This window comes from Manacus vitellinus, unplaced genomic scaffold (assembly GCF_001715985.3).
Source record: "Manacus vitellinus isolate BGI_N305 unplaced genomic scaffold, ASM171598v3 scaffold_11_pilon, whole genome shotgun sequence".
Lineage (NCBI taxonomy): Eukaryota > Metazoa > Chordata > Aves > Passeriformes > Pipridae > Manacus > Manacus vitellinus.
Window position 1 is genome coordinate 7,777,758 of NW_021938895.1, and position 17,739 is coordinate 7,795,496.

Consider the following 17,739-nt stretch of genomic DNA (forward strand, 5'->3'; position numbering starts at 1 on the left):
AAAACAGCACAGGGAAGTTAGAGTTTTGTGTTCAGAGACTGTCAGAAAACAATTTTTCCTGTTGCCATGGAAATTTAAACAAAACCAAAATGCATTCCCAATCACAATGGAAGGGTCAAATTTTGAAACTTCCTCTGGAAAGAAGCTTCTAGGGGAAAAAAAAAAGATTAATTCAGAGTCATAAAAATATGTTGCTTCTGGCACATGAAATGCTTTGTGTAGGTAAAGATTCAGATTTAATTTCGGTAGTCCAGCTCACCTCTATTTATACAATTAAAATATTAAAAGCTATATGATAACAAAGATACTCAACAAACGAGAAAAACCTTTTCAGTAATATATGCAAATATGTGCATGATAAATAGAACAGAAGAAGGAAATTGCACTTTGACTTTTAAAATCAGAGATAAACTAGAATTATTAGCGTTACCTTACAGCTGTGCTGGTGGGAAGACAAATCACATATATATAGTGCTCGCATACCAAAAATGATCTTTACCAAGAAAAATTAGGCAAATACATCGAAGACTGGGAGTTGCCATGGAATTCACTCATGGCAGACTATCACTGTATCTCCATCATGCTCCCAAGGACCCTTTTACTGAGTAAGACTTTATTTCACTTTTTACTGACATGTATTCCCAGTTTTCTCCTGGAAAGTCCTTCCTCATTTTCCATGGGAAAATACTGATCAATACCACTAAGTATATGAACTCCTCCCCTTGGGCCTGAGACAGAGTCACAACAGAAATTCAAATGTACAAGGTTTGATCCAATTATCCAGCTGTTTTATCCTCAGCACAACCTAAGTTCTGAGGGCAGGGACACCTCTGGACACAGGGAGGTTGCCCAGTGAAGTCCTTACTGAAGCCACTGAGTTAGAACCTCAGTGGAGCATATTTTCTTTCCCATTCTCAACAAACTGACAAATTATGCAAGTCATAGGTTGGACTCAACGATCTCAGAGGTCTTTTCTAACCTAATTGATTCTGTGATTCTGTAATTTGGACTGTTGCCACACGTATGGAGTCAGGAAAAAAAAGGGTTGGGTTTCTATCAAGAAGACAGGGATCCAGAGCCTCTTCAGTTTTTCAGGCTCACAGCTCCCTTCCATCCACTCAGCAGAGAATTTATTATTATTATTATTATTATTATTATTATTATTATTATTATTATTATTATTATTATTATTATAAACCTGGGTCATTGGAGCAATCTGCTCTGTCTTTACACAGATTCATATCAGCATGACTGAGATAGTGAGCAGCTGGAGCTGGGGCTGAGCAAGGAGCAGCCAGTGAACAGGAGGAATTCTTGAGCCACTTCTACCATCAGCCCTTCATCTTCACTCTCCTTGGCTTGAGCTTTATGCCCTAAACAGTACCAGGAAAAGAAATCCCTATGCTCTTCTTGCAAAAGCCTTTCATATACATTCATTTCTCTAACTGTCCAAGACTTCTCTAGACTAAACAGCATAAATATTAAATAATAATATTATAACAATCTCTCTCTTGAGCTGACCTATCCAATTAAGTGCAATACTTCTGCTTACCAGCCACTAAGCAGTTACTGGTTGATGCTAATTTATTTACTGGAAAGAACTCCACTCAAAACATATTCACCAATTATTGCAGAAGAACATAGATATCCATTTGTAACTACTACTTAAAAGAAACAATGATCTGCTCTCTGATCAGCCTTCCGAGTTAGACTCCCATCAAAGGAATCTCATGAACAGATGGGGTCCAACAGGCTTTTCATATGTTTTCTTTTTTTGTGCTTCATAATGAAGCTCTCCCTCAAAGTTCTTAAAATGGGCTCATTTTCTTTATCAGGATCTTTCACTTTCCGTCTTGAGCAAACCAGATGATCCACTTCTCTTTACCAATCACCTAAATGACTGGTAGTCACACGCATCAAGGCAAGGCAGTGGATCTGTGATAGCAAACATGGAGGTGACACAGATTTTATTTTTTTCCTCCATCTGAATTCTCCAAGGAAAATAAGCATTTTGCAAAGAACACAGCTAAAACTGGATGAAAACAATTTTTTTGTGAATAGAAAATTCATTGAAAAAGGCTGTGACAGAGAGGCAAACTCTATATTTGAATCCAGCCCACAGTTGGTGGGAATCTTCCTCAAAACAAACAAACTGAAGAAAAACAAAACAAAAAAGGCAGGAGGGATCTTGGAACAGTGCATATTTCATTGTGAAATTTTCTGAGAGCTTCTTGTTTCCAAAGATGCTGAAATGTTGCATTTCAACATATTCTAAAAAAATACTTTTTCATTGTGAAACTTTGTTTTTAATGTCAAACCAGCCTAAATTTAATTAGATGCAAATGAATTAACCCCTCCAAATCAAATGAAACATTCAGTCAAAGAAAAAAAGCTCAAGCGGTCTTAAATTACAGATTTTTTAAAAAACAATTTGGTTCAGCAACCAAGTAGAAAAATCTATTGTTTACTGTAATAAACTATACTATTTTTTATATAACTATGACAGGAGAGCAGAGGGGACAATTATTTTTCTTCCTCCTCATACTAATGTCTTCCTTTTTTTCTTAGACACTTCATTAAAGACAGCTCATTTTAAACAACTTGGCCAGAACTAAAATCAGTTCTTCCAACAAGACCTCAACTTTTTCCACTTCTCCACAGTTAAATCATCATTTTCCCAGTAACATAAGGACTTCTCCAAGACCACCATCCCACTTTTCACCACCCCACCCCTGCTAGGGAAGAAGTGTATGGATTGAGAGACAACTGCAATTCTACATAGCTCAAATGTCAGAAAGAGAGGCAAATGATGTGATGGAGACCAGAAGTGCTGGGTGACAGAATGGCTGGCACAGGATCACATGAAACATCAACCACAGTCACCAGGGAAGATCCCAATGTTTTCTAGTCCTGAGCTGTTGCACTCCGCCATGGAAGCGATCCGCCTGAGCCAGCCCAGATCTGTCCTGGTGCTCCATGCCCATTGCACCACAATGCCTACAGTTGTCTCTTCCTGGAGGAAACCAGGGCTGGTTGCTGATCCCTTTCGTACCCTTGTTCCCAAATGACCATAACAAAATGTTTAGCTGTCCACTTTTTCCCGCACTTGAGCTGCCTTCACACTGCCAAGGATAACTTTAATTAAGGTGTCAAAAACTGACAGAATTGATCACAGAGATGGTTTCCTCCATGCCGAGCTGTCTCAAATTCTGAACTCCTTTTTCAACTACATTTTTCAACCACTTAATTAACAAGTGGTTCATCACCTGACTTGGCAAGAGAAAGGTATCTCAATCTCCACGAAAGGAGTCAGAGACAGAAAAGAGTCGGCAATTTTTCTTACTTGTCTTTATTTTTTTATGCTCAACTGTCTGTATACCTTCTTTTTTGATTATTTCACCCAACAATAATCACTTTGATAATTATGGAATTATTTGGCCACGAGAATTACTATTCAAATATTTTTGCCTGCCTTTTCTCACCACACAAAAAGCAAGGCATTTTTCCTCTCTTTTTCATCTTCATCAAAAAATAAATCATCAATCAGCCTATGTAAGGTCTATTCCAAGCGGGGTTTTTTGTATGAACTAGATTTGTGATGTGGAAGTCATCTGAATTTTAAAGAAACTGGATACTGAAATTATATGCAGAAGAACAGGATTTCATCAATACAAAGCATTTCTTACTGACCTCATTCCCATCACCTGTTCTTTTAGTTTGCTGAAGAGCTGGGAATATTGGATGGATTATATAGCCTGATACATGCTGTATGCCTTGAAGGGGAATTCGTGTTGCCAAGGCCCTCTTGGATGCAATGAAGTAGAGAACCAAAAGGAAAAGAAAGACCACAAAGTGAGCCACTGTCCCCTTCCCATTCCACAGTGGTTTATCCATTCTGAAATGACAGCAAGAAGGGAGACTGCACTTTGCTAACGCTGTGTTAGGACAGTCGTTTTACTTCCAAACACAAGTATAGGCTGGGCACAGACTGGACTGACAGCAGCCCCAAGGACAAGGACTTGGATATGCTGGTGGATGAGAAGTTAAACATGACTCAGCAATGTGCACTTGAAGGCCAAAAAGCCAACTGCATCCGGGGCTCCATCAAAAGCATTGTGGCCAGCAGGTTGAGGGAGGTGGTTTTCCCCCTCTATTCCATGCTCATGAGACCCCCACCTGGAGTATTGCATCAAGGTCTGGGATCCCTAGCACAGGAAAGATGTGGACCTCTTGGAGCAAATCCAGAGGAGGTCCACAAGGAAGATCCAAGGGTTGGAGCACCTATTCCATGAAGACAGGCTGAGAGAGATGGGGTTGTTCAGCCTGGAGAAGAGAAGACTGCAGGGTGACCTTACTGTGGCTTCTCAGTACCCAACGAAGAAGTACAAGAGAGCCGGACAGGGACTTTTTACCAGGGCATGTAGTGATAAGACAATGGGGAATGGCTTTAAACTGACTGAGGGCACATTTAGATAGGATACAAGGAAGAAATTCTTTACTGTGAGAGTGGTGAGGCACTGGAACAGGTTGCCCAGCAAAGCTGTGGATGCCCCACTTCTGGAAGTGTTCAAGGCCAAGCTAGGGTGAAAGTTGACCCTACTCATGGTACGGAAGTTACAACTGGATGATCTTTGAAGTCCCTTCCAACCAAAACCATTATATGACTCTCTACTGGAGCTGAAGAGATAAAAAGCTTCAAGAACATTTTCCTAAAGCATCTTTGCAGCATGTCCTCTCTACATGCTCTTGACATCAGCCCCTTTCCTATTCCATTACCTGCTTCTAGCTGCTCTTGTTACATCTCTCCTCTGTTTTTAGGTCTGAAAAAGCATTTTAACACTTGAGGAAATTGGCACTGGATTGAGAGGGCACAGAGCACTGCAGTCAATGCAGTACACCTAAGCAGGAAAAAAACACTGGTGCAGAGATGTCATCTTCCCACCCATCGCCTGGAGCACAGAGTACACAACAGCTGTGTGGCACATCCAGCACGCACATTCCCCACCCTGATCCCCAGATTCCCCCAGTGCTTATCTTCACATGGAGTCTCAGTAGCCCTAAAGACCCTCCAAACACTGCATCTGGTTATTGCTACTCCCATTCTTGCCCTGTCATTACTTCTATGACAAGGCAGAAAAGCAGGGCAAAAAGTCTCTGAGCCACCTTTTCACCCTTATCTCAGCATTTTCTTCCGAGGAACACTTGTGTTTTCTAAACCCCTTCAAGATACCATAAATCTTTTGGGGATTAATGAACACATTAAGTGCAGCACACAGATGTTTTGATCAGGTGGCAATACAGGGAAAGCAGGTCAACAAAACCCAAGACTATTGTGGCAAGTGCCCTTGGCAAAGTCCCACAGTCCCACTAGCCTGCTCACCCTGCACTGCCCAGTGGTACCACTTGGCATTCCAGTGCACACCCCTGAAATGCAGTAGCTCTCCCAGCATGGCAGATTAGCAAAGGTTACCTTTGGTGACAGGCAGCTAAAAGCCTGCACAATAACACTTTAACAGTTGTCCAAGCAGTCAGTATATGCCTAGATATAGATATTGTCCCGAGGGAAGTGGGATGTTTACAAAAAAAGTCATGTTCATTTTTAACCGCCTTAACTTCAATGTGCCCTTCATTTCATTCAACACTCTCCATCACCATAGAGCAACAAGATTGTTACTCCATCTCCTATGAAATACGTGGAGAAATAAGAAAAGAAAAAAGTGTTTTGCTTTCCAGTCAGGAGGCTTATAAAGCCATACTGTCAGACACCAGCATCATTCTGTTCATAAGGAATTCCTGTGCACTCAATGAGCATTCAGCTGGCATTCTGGCACCCAGAGTTATTTGTTCACCACTATTTATTTTCCCAAAGATCCACAATCCAAATATGCAAGACTGCAACTGCATTTTCCAAAAACCAAAGAAAGGGGTACTTAGTGGTGTACTTGGAGTTACACCATCTGCAATAAAATGCCAAACCTGTCTGCCTGTCTCATGACCTAAGCTGGTCTTCACATAATTGATGTAAAAAATACCAAAAAGTCCTGAAGTTCACAATTCAGGAGCAGGAAAAAGCCTCTTCCATGAACTGCATGTCATTTGATGCTGTCAAAAAATAATATTGAACTAGAGAAACTATTTTGAACTCTTTCACACTTATAGTTTCCAGGTTTCTAGGAAATGAGATAGAAGCTGCAAGGATGATTTATAGTATGTGCAACACTTCAGAAAGATCCAAAGTCCAGTCAGCATGAGAGGCAGCAACAGCACCACATCTCGAAACTGGCTTAGAGAAAAGCACATATTGGACCTGTAACTCAAAGCCTGTGGGAAGACAACGCATTATTCCACCTAATTGGAATGGGTTCAAGGTTATATCTTTACCTGTGATTCAGTAAAAGTCCTTGGATTAACACAGCACAAAGTAGCCTCCAAATGGCTGCTGCTAAATATCTGAACCTTCCATCTTCCTCATTTCTGCTTTATCTTAGAGGTCTCTTAGAGGTGTAGGAGGGTGGCAACAACAAGTTCAGTGATACAATTTTACCTCCCCAAAGACCATTTCATACGGACCTCATTACTTTCCCACACAATGACATCCCTCTTTAGGGACTGCTGGCTGCACACCTAATTGCCCCAGGAAGGGTCTGCTGAGCAGCCCTCAAGGCTGTAGGGGTCCCTCAGCCTGTATGCTCAGTGTTAAATGTGCAAAGGAAGCTCACATATCATCGCTTGTACATAGTCCCTTGCTCCTTCTCACCACTGAGGCAGTTGCAACATTAAAACAGCTATGACAACTAAACAATACTTCTGCAGTTTCTCAAAGCCCAGATTTTTTTTTTTCCATCTCTGCAGCTGCAATTCCAGGTCTTGGCTCCACTATTCTATTTATATTAATGCACAGGGGCAGATTTTACAACACATGACACAGTAAGAATATTTTACATGGCTTACAAGAAGCCAAGAAATAATGCAAATTTGGGTTATAAAAGTACTGTCAGCATATTGAGCCTCCTTCTTTGCCAATGCCAGTCTGCTCCCTCTCATATTTTATTATGTCTTTTTTATAATTACTATAGGAGATTGAAATTTCACTGGCAAGTCATTACAGATTCTAACAGACAACTAGCAAGGCTTTTTGGGAAAGTCCAAACTTTCTCGTACAGGAATCTGGTTTTAGCAATAGTTAAAAACTAATCCTATAATCTGTATTAGTTTTTAACCAGTGGCTATCCCACACCAGCCTTCAGGCTTCGGAACGAATTCCTGTGTCTGGCTTCATGTCACCCATGTACAGACACCTACCTCAGAAACACAGTCCTCCCTACAGGAACAGTGTTGAGAAGGAAAGGATAGCATCACCTGAGGACAAACACACCCCTAACTTCTTGATGCCTAGCACTCATCGTATCTAACTGCAGCCACCTAAAGGCCAGGCATCTAACCCAGCTAAATCATACAGAACTGTTGTATAGCCATCTTCAGACAGGATCTTTGTATAGCTAGGATGGACATGCTGTCTTCTGAGGAGGTCAGTAGTTTCCCTGTTGACAGAGACCAACCAAATGATCAGCCACGTAATTGCAGAGATTAGGGGAAACTAATTCTGTCAGGGTGTCTTTCTGTCTTTCATGATTCATAAGACATTCTAGGACAATTACACTAAATCAGACTACAGCAATTTCTAACACAGTCAGGCGCTAGTTAGAGTAGGACTGACAGAGGAAATAGCAATAAATGGCATAAAAAAATAGGTCACTTAGACAACATATATGACATTAAATAGTAGAAAGCAACTAAAGATTAAGCCATTGTAATGCAATGGGTTCTTGGACTCTACCTTGAACCAGTTTTGAAGAAACAGTGATGGCAGATTACCTTCATAAGGTACCACATGAAACCACATGATACTGATTCTCCCTCAGTGAAGGCTCTCTCCCACCAACAGCCCTCATCTTGGGAACCCAATTCCTTGGCCTAAAGGCTCATGGGCCTGTTGGGGATGCTGCGAAGTCTCTCCCTCCCGCTGGTAAATGGGATTTGGAGAAAATTGATGTGTGGATAAGAGAACCCTTGAGCCACAGCCCTTGACCTGAGCAAAGGCTGCTCCATCCAATATATTAATTAAAAAGATGAGCTGTAGGTGTTTCCTCAGGGGAACTGTCATGTCTTATATTTAATCTGATTATATACCTAAATGAGCTCTGTCCAGAGGGCATATATACAATTACATACAAATTATATCCATCCCTAAGGAGCTCTGCCTTCACTCCTTTACTACCTGTAACAACTATCAGCCCATACCACAGTGAATTACCACTCCTTGCATCACCTCAGTTATGCCAGTGAGGTGGAAGGGCAAAGTCCCGAGTGGAAGTCAATAACAGCATCTTGTAACTTGTCTAGAGACGCACAGTGAGTTTTTCTTCTGTCATATTGTGCTTAGACCATAAGTTCATCAGGAAAAACTAACTACAACTACGCAATAAGTTAAGAGGTCTCAGCAAGCTGTGACATTTTGCTATGCTTAGAAGAGACACCACAATTCTTGTGCAGCAAGAAGTGCTGAGATGGTTTTAATGGCATCTGCTGTCTCTTGATTGAGAGCATAAACATTTCAAAAGTACAAGCAGCATTACTGCAGCCATACAGCACTAGACAGCATTATTTACCAACTGTGACCGAGCTACTGCAATCAGTCACAAATTGCACATCTAGCTGAGGGTTATTCTGATTTTGTTTGAGAAATGTCCTCTTCTGGATGAAGAGGTATTAGCAGCTTCACAAACACTGTCAGCTAATCAAAAAATATTAGAGAAGCTTTCCACAGCTTAGTGGTTTTCTGTCACTTACTCTAGATGTTAGGAATGTGTGGAAATGAATAAATGTATTAATACACAGCAGCCTGTCAGGAGCCCTTGGCACGTCGTGAGCCCTTGTACTGCATTTGCCAGTCAAATCTGCCTGATACTCCCAGCACTCCCTAAAAGCGACCCATTCACATGGGAATTGACAAGGAGTCTGCTTTTAAATGGTAATATTTTGTATTATGGTGCCTGACACTAATTTCTACCTAAGACAAAAGTACTATTTAATTTACATACCTGACTCAAATGTGCTGTTTATTTACCTCACATTTATGTTCAATAATTTGAGTGACACTGCGACTTTTCTTACAGAAAGCACTGCCTGTGTGCTACTGATTGCTCATATACATAGCAAGAGTGCTCACTAATTTCATTCCCACCAAGTTCTGCTTGCTGCTATCCAAGTGGATGAAACATGCCTTTCTGGACTCAGAAATACCCTTGTTCTGGGACAGAAACAGACTATTGGATGGGAAGGGAGGCCAGGGTGGCAGCAACAAGGTATGCAAGGGAGAAGGGAGGAAAGGGGAGAAAAGCACTGGTGGAAAAAAACAAGAAATAAAGTGAAGACAAGTGAGGCCTCTTTCTGTAAACTTCCTCTTTTCCTTTTTTCTAAGGTCCTCTCAGGCTTTTCCACCATCCCTTTTGATTGATAGCTTCCTGCCCTCTCCCATTCGTCTTTTCTGATTCCTTTACATCTGGCTTTTTCCTCTACTAACACACACCAAAAAGTGGTCCCAAGTGACAGAGCCTGCTCCCAGCAAGGCAAGAGCTGTGGGCAGTTGGGCGATACCCCTGCCAGCTGGAAGCCTCTCAAACAGGGAACTGCAATGCAGTGCAGTGCTGTCTTGCCATTATACAGCAGGGAAAACCATTGCAAAGATGGATGCTCCTGTGGAAATACTGGATATCAAAAGGTTTCCCTTTGAGTTGGCATCAAGACAAAGAAAGTAATGACATGACAGTAAATTGTTTTGCATAAGAACAAACAAATCTCTCCCATACAGAATGGGATGCACATCTGAACAGTAACCTTTTCTGTGCTTTGGTGTCAGAAACAGAGCAGCTGAGTGGTGTGAATTTAGGAAGCATTTTTAAAGGGAAAAACGTGGTTCAGCAAAAAAAAAAAATATACAACGTACCTTCTGTTGACACTGGTATCACAAATTGATAATATGCCACTGTAGATCAAGGAAGAAGACAAATGAAATAAGAAACAATCCCCTCTTACAGTTATTTCTAACTAGGCAATTATTCTACTAAGAACTTTTACAAGCAGTAATAACGTGTGGTATCTCATCTGCTCATGGTTTGTGACACTCTGTAGTACCAGAGCATGTCACAGGGCTGCAGTTCTGCCTTGAGAGGAGTATCCTTTGGCACAAAACACAGATCACATCCTGCTCCCACTTACACTTATGTGAAACCAGTGTGCTTGATTTATTCCAGCAAAGGGATCAGAATACAAGAAAGCCATTTTTTAAAACATAACTGATTTGAAAAAGGCCAAGATCTCATCAAAGAAATCAAAATAGCATACCTTGCAAGATACATGGATATGTACTTTACCTTCTGATGTGTTCCAAAAGACACATCTCACTTTGCTGCAAGCTGTATCTATGCATAAAAAAATTCATATGAACTTACACAGTGTCACAGCCTTAAGACTGATTCATGTGTTTGATCAAGAGCTTATCAGTTTTATGACAAATTACCAGTCAGTAAAATTTAATACACAAAATTGTATATTCTGTGATCCTTGAGTAATGCTTGATATATCAAATGAGATTTTTCAGTAGCATTTTTTCAACTATTTAATACAAATTTCTTGCAGGTTTTTTTGTATTGCAATATTTTTCATTTCTTTTGACCTTCAGTGGCAATGTAATATATCTTTATATGGAGACTACCAGGAGAATTTCTTTGGACAGGGAGTAATTTTTTTTGCTGTTATTCTGCTGGTTCCTGTTAGATTCAGCTGCACATGGATATTTAGTATTTTATATCACTGTATCTTTGTAATCTTAAGTGTTCAGTAAGAACAAAACACATTTAGGCTAACCTTCCCTTTTGGTATTCCTGCACTAACTATGGGAAGAATTACGTTTAATTACCTGTGAAGCATCACATACACTTACTACATTCAGCAAGTAATAAGCCAAATTTTGAGGTTTCTCCAAAGCTCAAAATATTCCCTTTAAGTCCCACATCACTATATTGGTGCACAGTGTCCTGAGGGACACCTCTTTCCAATGTATAGGTTGATCCTGTTCTTTTTTGTTTCTCCATCTCAGAAAGAGGTTAGAGCTCTGGGCCTCAGCAAATATAAGTGCACCTCAGCTACTTACTTAATGTATTTTGCACTAGAAAATCTGGCAGACACATGAAAAATCAACCTTCTGCAGTAGCTAAAATGGATTGCCATCTTTCTGGCATCTTAGTTTTGAAGTCAACTCCTACTGAGTTTGATCTTCCTGACTAGAAACTCAGGACAGGTTTCTGTATTTGGCCCAATAATACTAAAATATAATAAAGTAGTCAAACTTCTCTTTAAGGAAAATATCAACATCACAGTGTCTTCGATTCTCCATTGTCCAGTATTTAATTAAGTCACTCGACAAATGAAAGAAAATGAATGTTCAGAAACACCACAGACTATAAGGTCCACTTAACACTATAAGGTCCTTGAGCTTCTCCAGCACTCCTTTATGCTAGGCTCAAGGACTGGCTTTCCTTTTAAATTGCCCTAGAAGATCCTGTTTGAAACAGAGCAGAATTAGCTGGCTGCGTAAGAAATCCTTGGAGATGAGAGGAATGCACAGAGCTGCAGCACTCTGCCAGGCACTGAGCACTGCTCCAGCACATAGCACACACCTGGAAAGCTGCCATCACCAGCGGATGAGCTTTAGAAAAAGGAGCTGAAATAGTTTAAACACGGGTGCCCACATGCAGTGCCCACCCTACATCTCATCCATCTGATGGGCAATATATTGCAGAGAAGAGCATGTCCTCACATCTCCACTGCTTGGCACTACAGCCCCAGACTCAGACCAACTTCAGCACAATCGAAGATGCTGCTCACACTGCTCCTACCCGCAAGGCAGAACCTCCAGCAAGGGGCAGCGCTCACAGTATGGAGCAGGAACTTCTAAAGAACACCACAGGTGTTTGCTTCAGTGCCCACAAAACAAGGTCTCTGGGGAAGCCAGAGGGGAGGTCTTAATCACACAGGATCCTCTCCAGGCACCAGAATTGCTCAGGTTCACCATGGTAGAAAAGGCGGCTAAATGGTGCAAGAAGCTTCTGTCCTGCCTACACCAGATACTTCATCATGGGACTTATGATTTACACCCTTTTGGACCTGATAGAGCTTGGCCATGCTGGACCCTGGGAAAATTATAGGCACAATGGGAATAATTTATTTTAACAAACTAAAAATGTATTGTGCTTTTGGAAAGAAATTCATAAATATTACGCTTCCATGGAGTAAAAACATTATGTGCCAATATATTTTCTGCCCCGACTTAGGAAATAGGTTCCCAACTCTACGATTATATAAATATGTTAGTGAGCACAGCTTTATGTGTACATAATTCCTTCTTTCATCTAATGTATTCGCAGGTAAAAACTTCACTAACTTGTGCAATAGTTCTTACATGTTTGTAATATATCTCTACCCGAAGAGCAGCAAATTACAATAGCCAATTTTGTATATCAGACTGCTGCAGGGGAAAAAAACAAACAAAAAATCAAACGACAATACTAACAAAACCAAAAAAGCACTGATCTCATATTTAAAACTGTTTTCCCAACTTTTTCTCCCCAAAAATGCATAACATTAGTGTGTAAAAACTAAACCACCACATGAGGCATATTTTAAAGCCTCATATAATCAATGAAGTTTTTATGGCATCCTCAGAGCAAAGAATGTCCAAATATGGCTGAGAGTTAAGTACCCTGAGAATTGACTGCTCTTAATGAATTCACAGAAGTTTTGAAGTCCACATTTACCAAGAATCAGAAGAGAAATAAAGGGAAGAGAACAAGGTTCAACTCATTTTCCTGTACTATTCTCTAAAGATATCGGGTTATAAACATCCTCCATATCTTGGATACTGGAGGCATCTGTTGAATCTTGGTCACTGACTACAATTCCTACTGAAGAAAGGCTAGAAATGAAAGAGTGCATCTTTTTTGCATAAATATCCCTAATGTTAAAATAGGGTAGGTCGTTACACTTCTCTTTGCGATCATTGTTGCATTGGTCTGTATCAATAGCTTTTTGCTTTTGATAGTACTTAGAAAACTTATTGAAAATGATGGTGATTGGAAGTGCTACCACCAGTATCCCACAGATAATGCATAGGGTGCCGAGCAGCTTTCCAGCAAGTGTGACTGGGTAAGTGTCCCCATAACCAACAGTGGTCATGCTAATGGTTGCCCACCACCAGCAAATAGGGATGCTCTGCAGTTCTGATGAGTCGTCATCTTTCTCCACTGAGTAGACAAGCACTGAAAAAATAGAAATCCCAACAGACAAAAACAAAAGCAGCAGTCCAACTTCTTGATAGCTATGTCTCAGAGTGGCACCTAAAGACCGCAGTCCTACAGAATGCCTGGCCAGCTTCAGGATGCGAAATATCCTCATTAGCCGCAGGATCTGAACCACTTTACCCATGTTTTCAATATCTTCGCTTTCTTCTTCCTTTGTGTCCACAGCCAGTGTGGCATAAAATGGGATAATAGAGACAAAATCAATAATATTGAGTGGTTTCTTCCAGAACTTCTTTTGACTTGGAGCGGCGATCAGCCTGATCACTAGTTCACCAGTAAACCAGATGATGCACGTAATCTCCACAGCTTCCAACACAGGGTCTTCAATCTCCCTGTCATGGGCATCCACCCTGTGAAATTCTGGCATGCTGTGAATGCACATGGCCACAATTGATGCCAGGACAACACTCAGGGATGACACGGCAATTAACTTGGCAGACAAGCAGTATGCAGGATTTTCCATTCTGACCCAGATCTTCCTTCTTATTTCACCAAAACACAGATTGTCAAACTTTTCTAGCTCTTTATCAAATATGGATGACTCTTCATTAGAGGAGTCTATACTGTCATTGCTCTTCTGATCCCAGTCTTTATCAGGACCTTCTTCTTTCCTTTCTTGGTACCGATTGCTGCAGCAGGAATCAATAAACAGCTCATTTATCCCCCAGTACTCTATTTCCTGGCAGAAGGAAAAGACACAGAGTTCTTCCATAACGTGGAGTTTGCCCGTATAGTAAAAATTCAGAACATATCGGAACAAGGAAGGATTTCTGTCAAAGTAATATTCTTTATCTGCAACACTATAATCATCACACAGTTCTAAAATAGCCTCTTCTGAATGGCATTTGAGAAGTTTTCCGAGTCTAGTATGGGGGAATCGGAGCAAGGTGCTTTGATCCACTGACTGCTTAAAGCCACCCACATTCAAATTGATAAGTTCTGTATCCTTGCCAGGTCTGCGGAAAAATTCACCGTAAACCATTTTGGACAGACAAGTTCCACTGCTGTTGCCCAATGAGATTACACTGAACCTGAAAAGAACACAATATATTGTTAGAGCACTTAATTCAGTTTTGCTCTTGTGACATATTCTTTTTTCCCTCTCCGGTTACCGTGAAATGCTGTAACAAAACAAACAAACAAAAAGAAGAAACTAAATGATGAATACCATTATTCAGCATTTCACAGACATAGTTTTAAATCAATTTGATAGTTCAACACAGCTTTATCAAATTTGAAAGCAATAGGTTCTGGTTTAGGTCTCCTTTTTCCCAGGGTGAAGGAAGAATGTTGCATTCAATTATGCAAAAAATTTTTAATTTAAAGACAGAAGACTTGTCAATCCATCAAAATATTTAGTACAAAGCTTTAGAGCAGGTGTCTCTCAACTACGTTTCAGTAGAACTGTATTGATTTATATGATGTTGCAATTTATAATCCACTATGTTCCAATGCTGTTTGCTTGAATGTGAACTGCAATTACTCCTGTTGACATATCAATTAATTTACTTCTAGAGTAATCCACAGAAAAGCATCCTGTATTCTTGAAAACATATTAAAAGTTCATTTAAAGATTTCTAATTCCTGCCTTCAGAATTTTGTCTAGTACATATACAGGTATCTGCAGTCCCATCAGTTACTTTTCTATCTGCCTTCCCACTCACCTGAAGTGTCACAACCCTCTTATGACCTTGGTCAGTTCGAGAAGCAATTCCTGTTCTGCCACAGCATAGCTACTACCACTATGGCAACGCTGGGAAGTTGGTGTTGAAATGTCATTTCTGGAAACAGGAGCTTTCAGAGATGGAACCTCCAGAGTGATTTTGCCTCAATAACTAACTGTGGATACCTGCAGATAGATAGAATGACATTTAAACGTTTCCATATTTTACTGTAATTGAAAACATTCAGATGAAGTTGGATTCAAAAAGGATGTTATAGTTACTAAGTTAACTCTTACAGTAGAATAGCTTTCTTGCTGTCCTTCTAAAAAGCAGTTGTCTTTGAGCCAAAACTGGCAGTTCTTACACTTGTCATCAGACTATATATAACCTTCTGACCACGAGGAAAGCAAATTTTTTTGATCTCTGACACTTAAACATTAATTGATGTGTACTACGCTAATTTATTTCAATTTAATATAGAAGTAAATTAATTTTAAATGTGACAAGATCGCATCAAAATTCTCTAGTCCTGAGAGATGACACCATATGGCATCATGCTCAGCATACTGAGCTCGGGAAGAAGAAGGAAAGAGGGTACATTCCGAGTGACGGCGTTTGTCTTTCCAAGTCACTGTTACATGTGATGGAGCCCTGCTTTCCTGGGGATGGCTGAACTCCTGTCTGCCCATGAGAAGAGGTGAATAATTACTTGTTTTGCTTTGCTTGCATGTGTGGTTTTTGCTTTACTATTAAACTTTTTCCATCTCAACCCGTGAGTTTTCTCAGTTTTACCCTTCTGATCCCCTGCTCCATCCCACTGAGGGGGAATGAGAGGCTGTGTGGGGCTGAGTTGACACCTGGGGTTAAACCACGACACAAAAGTCATTTTGCACCTTAAGATGTAGTTTGATGCCAGGTATTTGCTAGCTAACAGAATGGTTATAAGACACAGTTTCTCCAGACACTTCCCAAGGCTTCAGCTTTTAGGAATGATTAAGATGTAACATAAAAACACTGATCTCACAGAATAAGGGCAGCAGGACTCATCTGATAAACATTACCACACTTAACTCATGATCTAGACCCAGGCCCTGTTTTGTAACACTATAAATAAAAAACCCATAAATACCATGGACTGGGGTCAAAGTATATTCAAACCCAAAAAGATTCTACGTATTGATTCATTTCAGTCAATAAAATCTCCACTTTCAGCAATTCATTAAGATGAGAACACTAGCAATGTAAGCCAGCACTATAAAAACCACCTCAGATCATAGGATCACAGAACTATAGAACAATTAGGGTCAGAAGGGACCTTAAAGATCATCTTGTTCCAATCCTTCCTGTCATGACCAGTGACACTTTGACTACACTAGGCTACTCAGAGCTCCATCCAACCTGGCCTTGAACACCTGCAGGGATGGGACATCCACAGCTTCTCTGTGCAACCTCTGCCAGTGTCTCACCACCCTCACAGTAAAGAATTTCTTCCTAATATCCAATCTAAATCTACACTCCTTCAGTTTAGAGCCATTCCTCTTGTCCTATCTGGAGGCACCTCTGACCATGACAAGTACAAAGAAAGTTTTACTCAGAAATAACTAAAGCAAGAACTTAGTTGCTCAGTAATCCTTAGTACAACAGACTGACTTACTGTTGAGACAGCAGTATAAAACCACATTGATTATGCAGATGATATTCATAATGGTGCCTCCATGAAATTGCTCTGTATAATAAATTCAGTGAGCAATAATTTACTGCTTTATTTTGAGGGCACTGTAGTCACAATTTGTGCAAGATACAGAAAGAAAGTGGATCTTGCTTAGAAAGGCCATGGTCCGGAACCTGCTGTATTACTACTATTATGTGATTTTTTAGGTTATGAAAAGAATGTACTGGAAAGATTCATGATAGCTAGGTCAAGAAGAGCTTCAGGATCTGAAGAATGTCTTGTTTGACTTGCAGGGACCTTGATTCCTGAGCCATGGTTTGTTGTGCTAGGTACCATCAGAACAATTTGAGGCATTTAAACAAGTGAATCCGGCCACAGGGTGCCTCAACACAACATGGTCTGCCTCAGCACAACATGGTCTCTACTCAAGGGGACCCTTTACCCACTCAAACAACGTTTTCTACTCAAGGGTAAAAATACTCAGCTGGAAACAATTTTTCCTTTAAGTGCCTTGAGTGCCAAAGACTGTGTCAGGAACATCCTAAGAACACAGAGCTACCACAAACTTTGCAAGTCTCAACTTGAAGAGCAACATTAACCTCTTTGATCTTCTGTAAACAAGTATTCATATATAACATAATAAACTGCTAACCATTCCAAATCACACACTTCTTACCCTGGAGAGAGTATAAGAGAGCAAGTAAACACATACCAGATGTTAGTTACTTGTTTGCTTTAATTGCTTCAGTTGTTTCAGTGAGCTACTGGATAAGGACTCATATGGAATAGAAAATGAAATGACACAGAAGAAAGATGCTTACTGGAATAATGGACATTATTTTCCAAGATAATGAAAAAAAACCAACAAATAGAAGTTCCAAATGTTAAGCTTGAGGGCTAAATAAAAGCCAGTCATAAGGAAAGCTGTGTGAAAAGGATATAAACATTAGAATAAAAAACAAAACAACAGGATCTAACTCTTCCC

General features: G+C 40.3%; 1 protein-coding gene across 1 annotated transcript; it reads right to left on the minus strand.

Annotated features, from left to right (window-relative positions):
- Positions 1-12,678: 12,678 nt before the first annotated feature.
- KCNS3 (potassium voltage-gated channel modifier subfamily S member 3) lies at positions 12,679-15,213 on the minus strand. The gene is made up of 2 exons (XM_029965817.1): positions 15,083-15,213; positions 12,679-14,449 (listed from the first exon to the last, which is right to left on the minus strand). Exon 2 carries the CDS (start codon positions 14,398-14,400, stop codon positions 12,919-12,921), a length of 1,482 nt encoding a protein of 493 aa, XP_029821677.1. The 5' UTR covers positions 14,401-14,449; positions 15,083-15,213; the 3' UTR covers positions 12,679-12,918.
- Between the last annotated feature and the right edge of the window lie 2,526 nt (positions 15,214-17,739).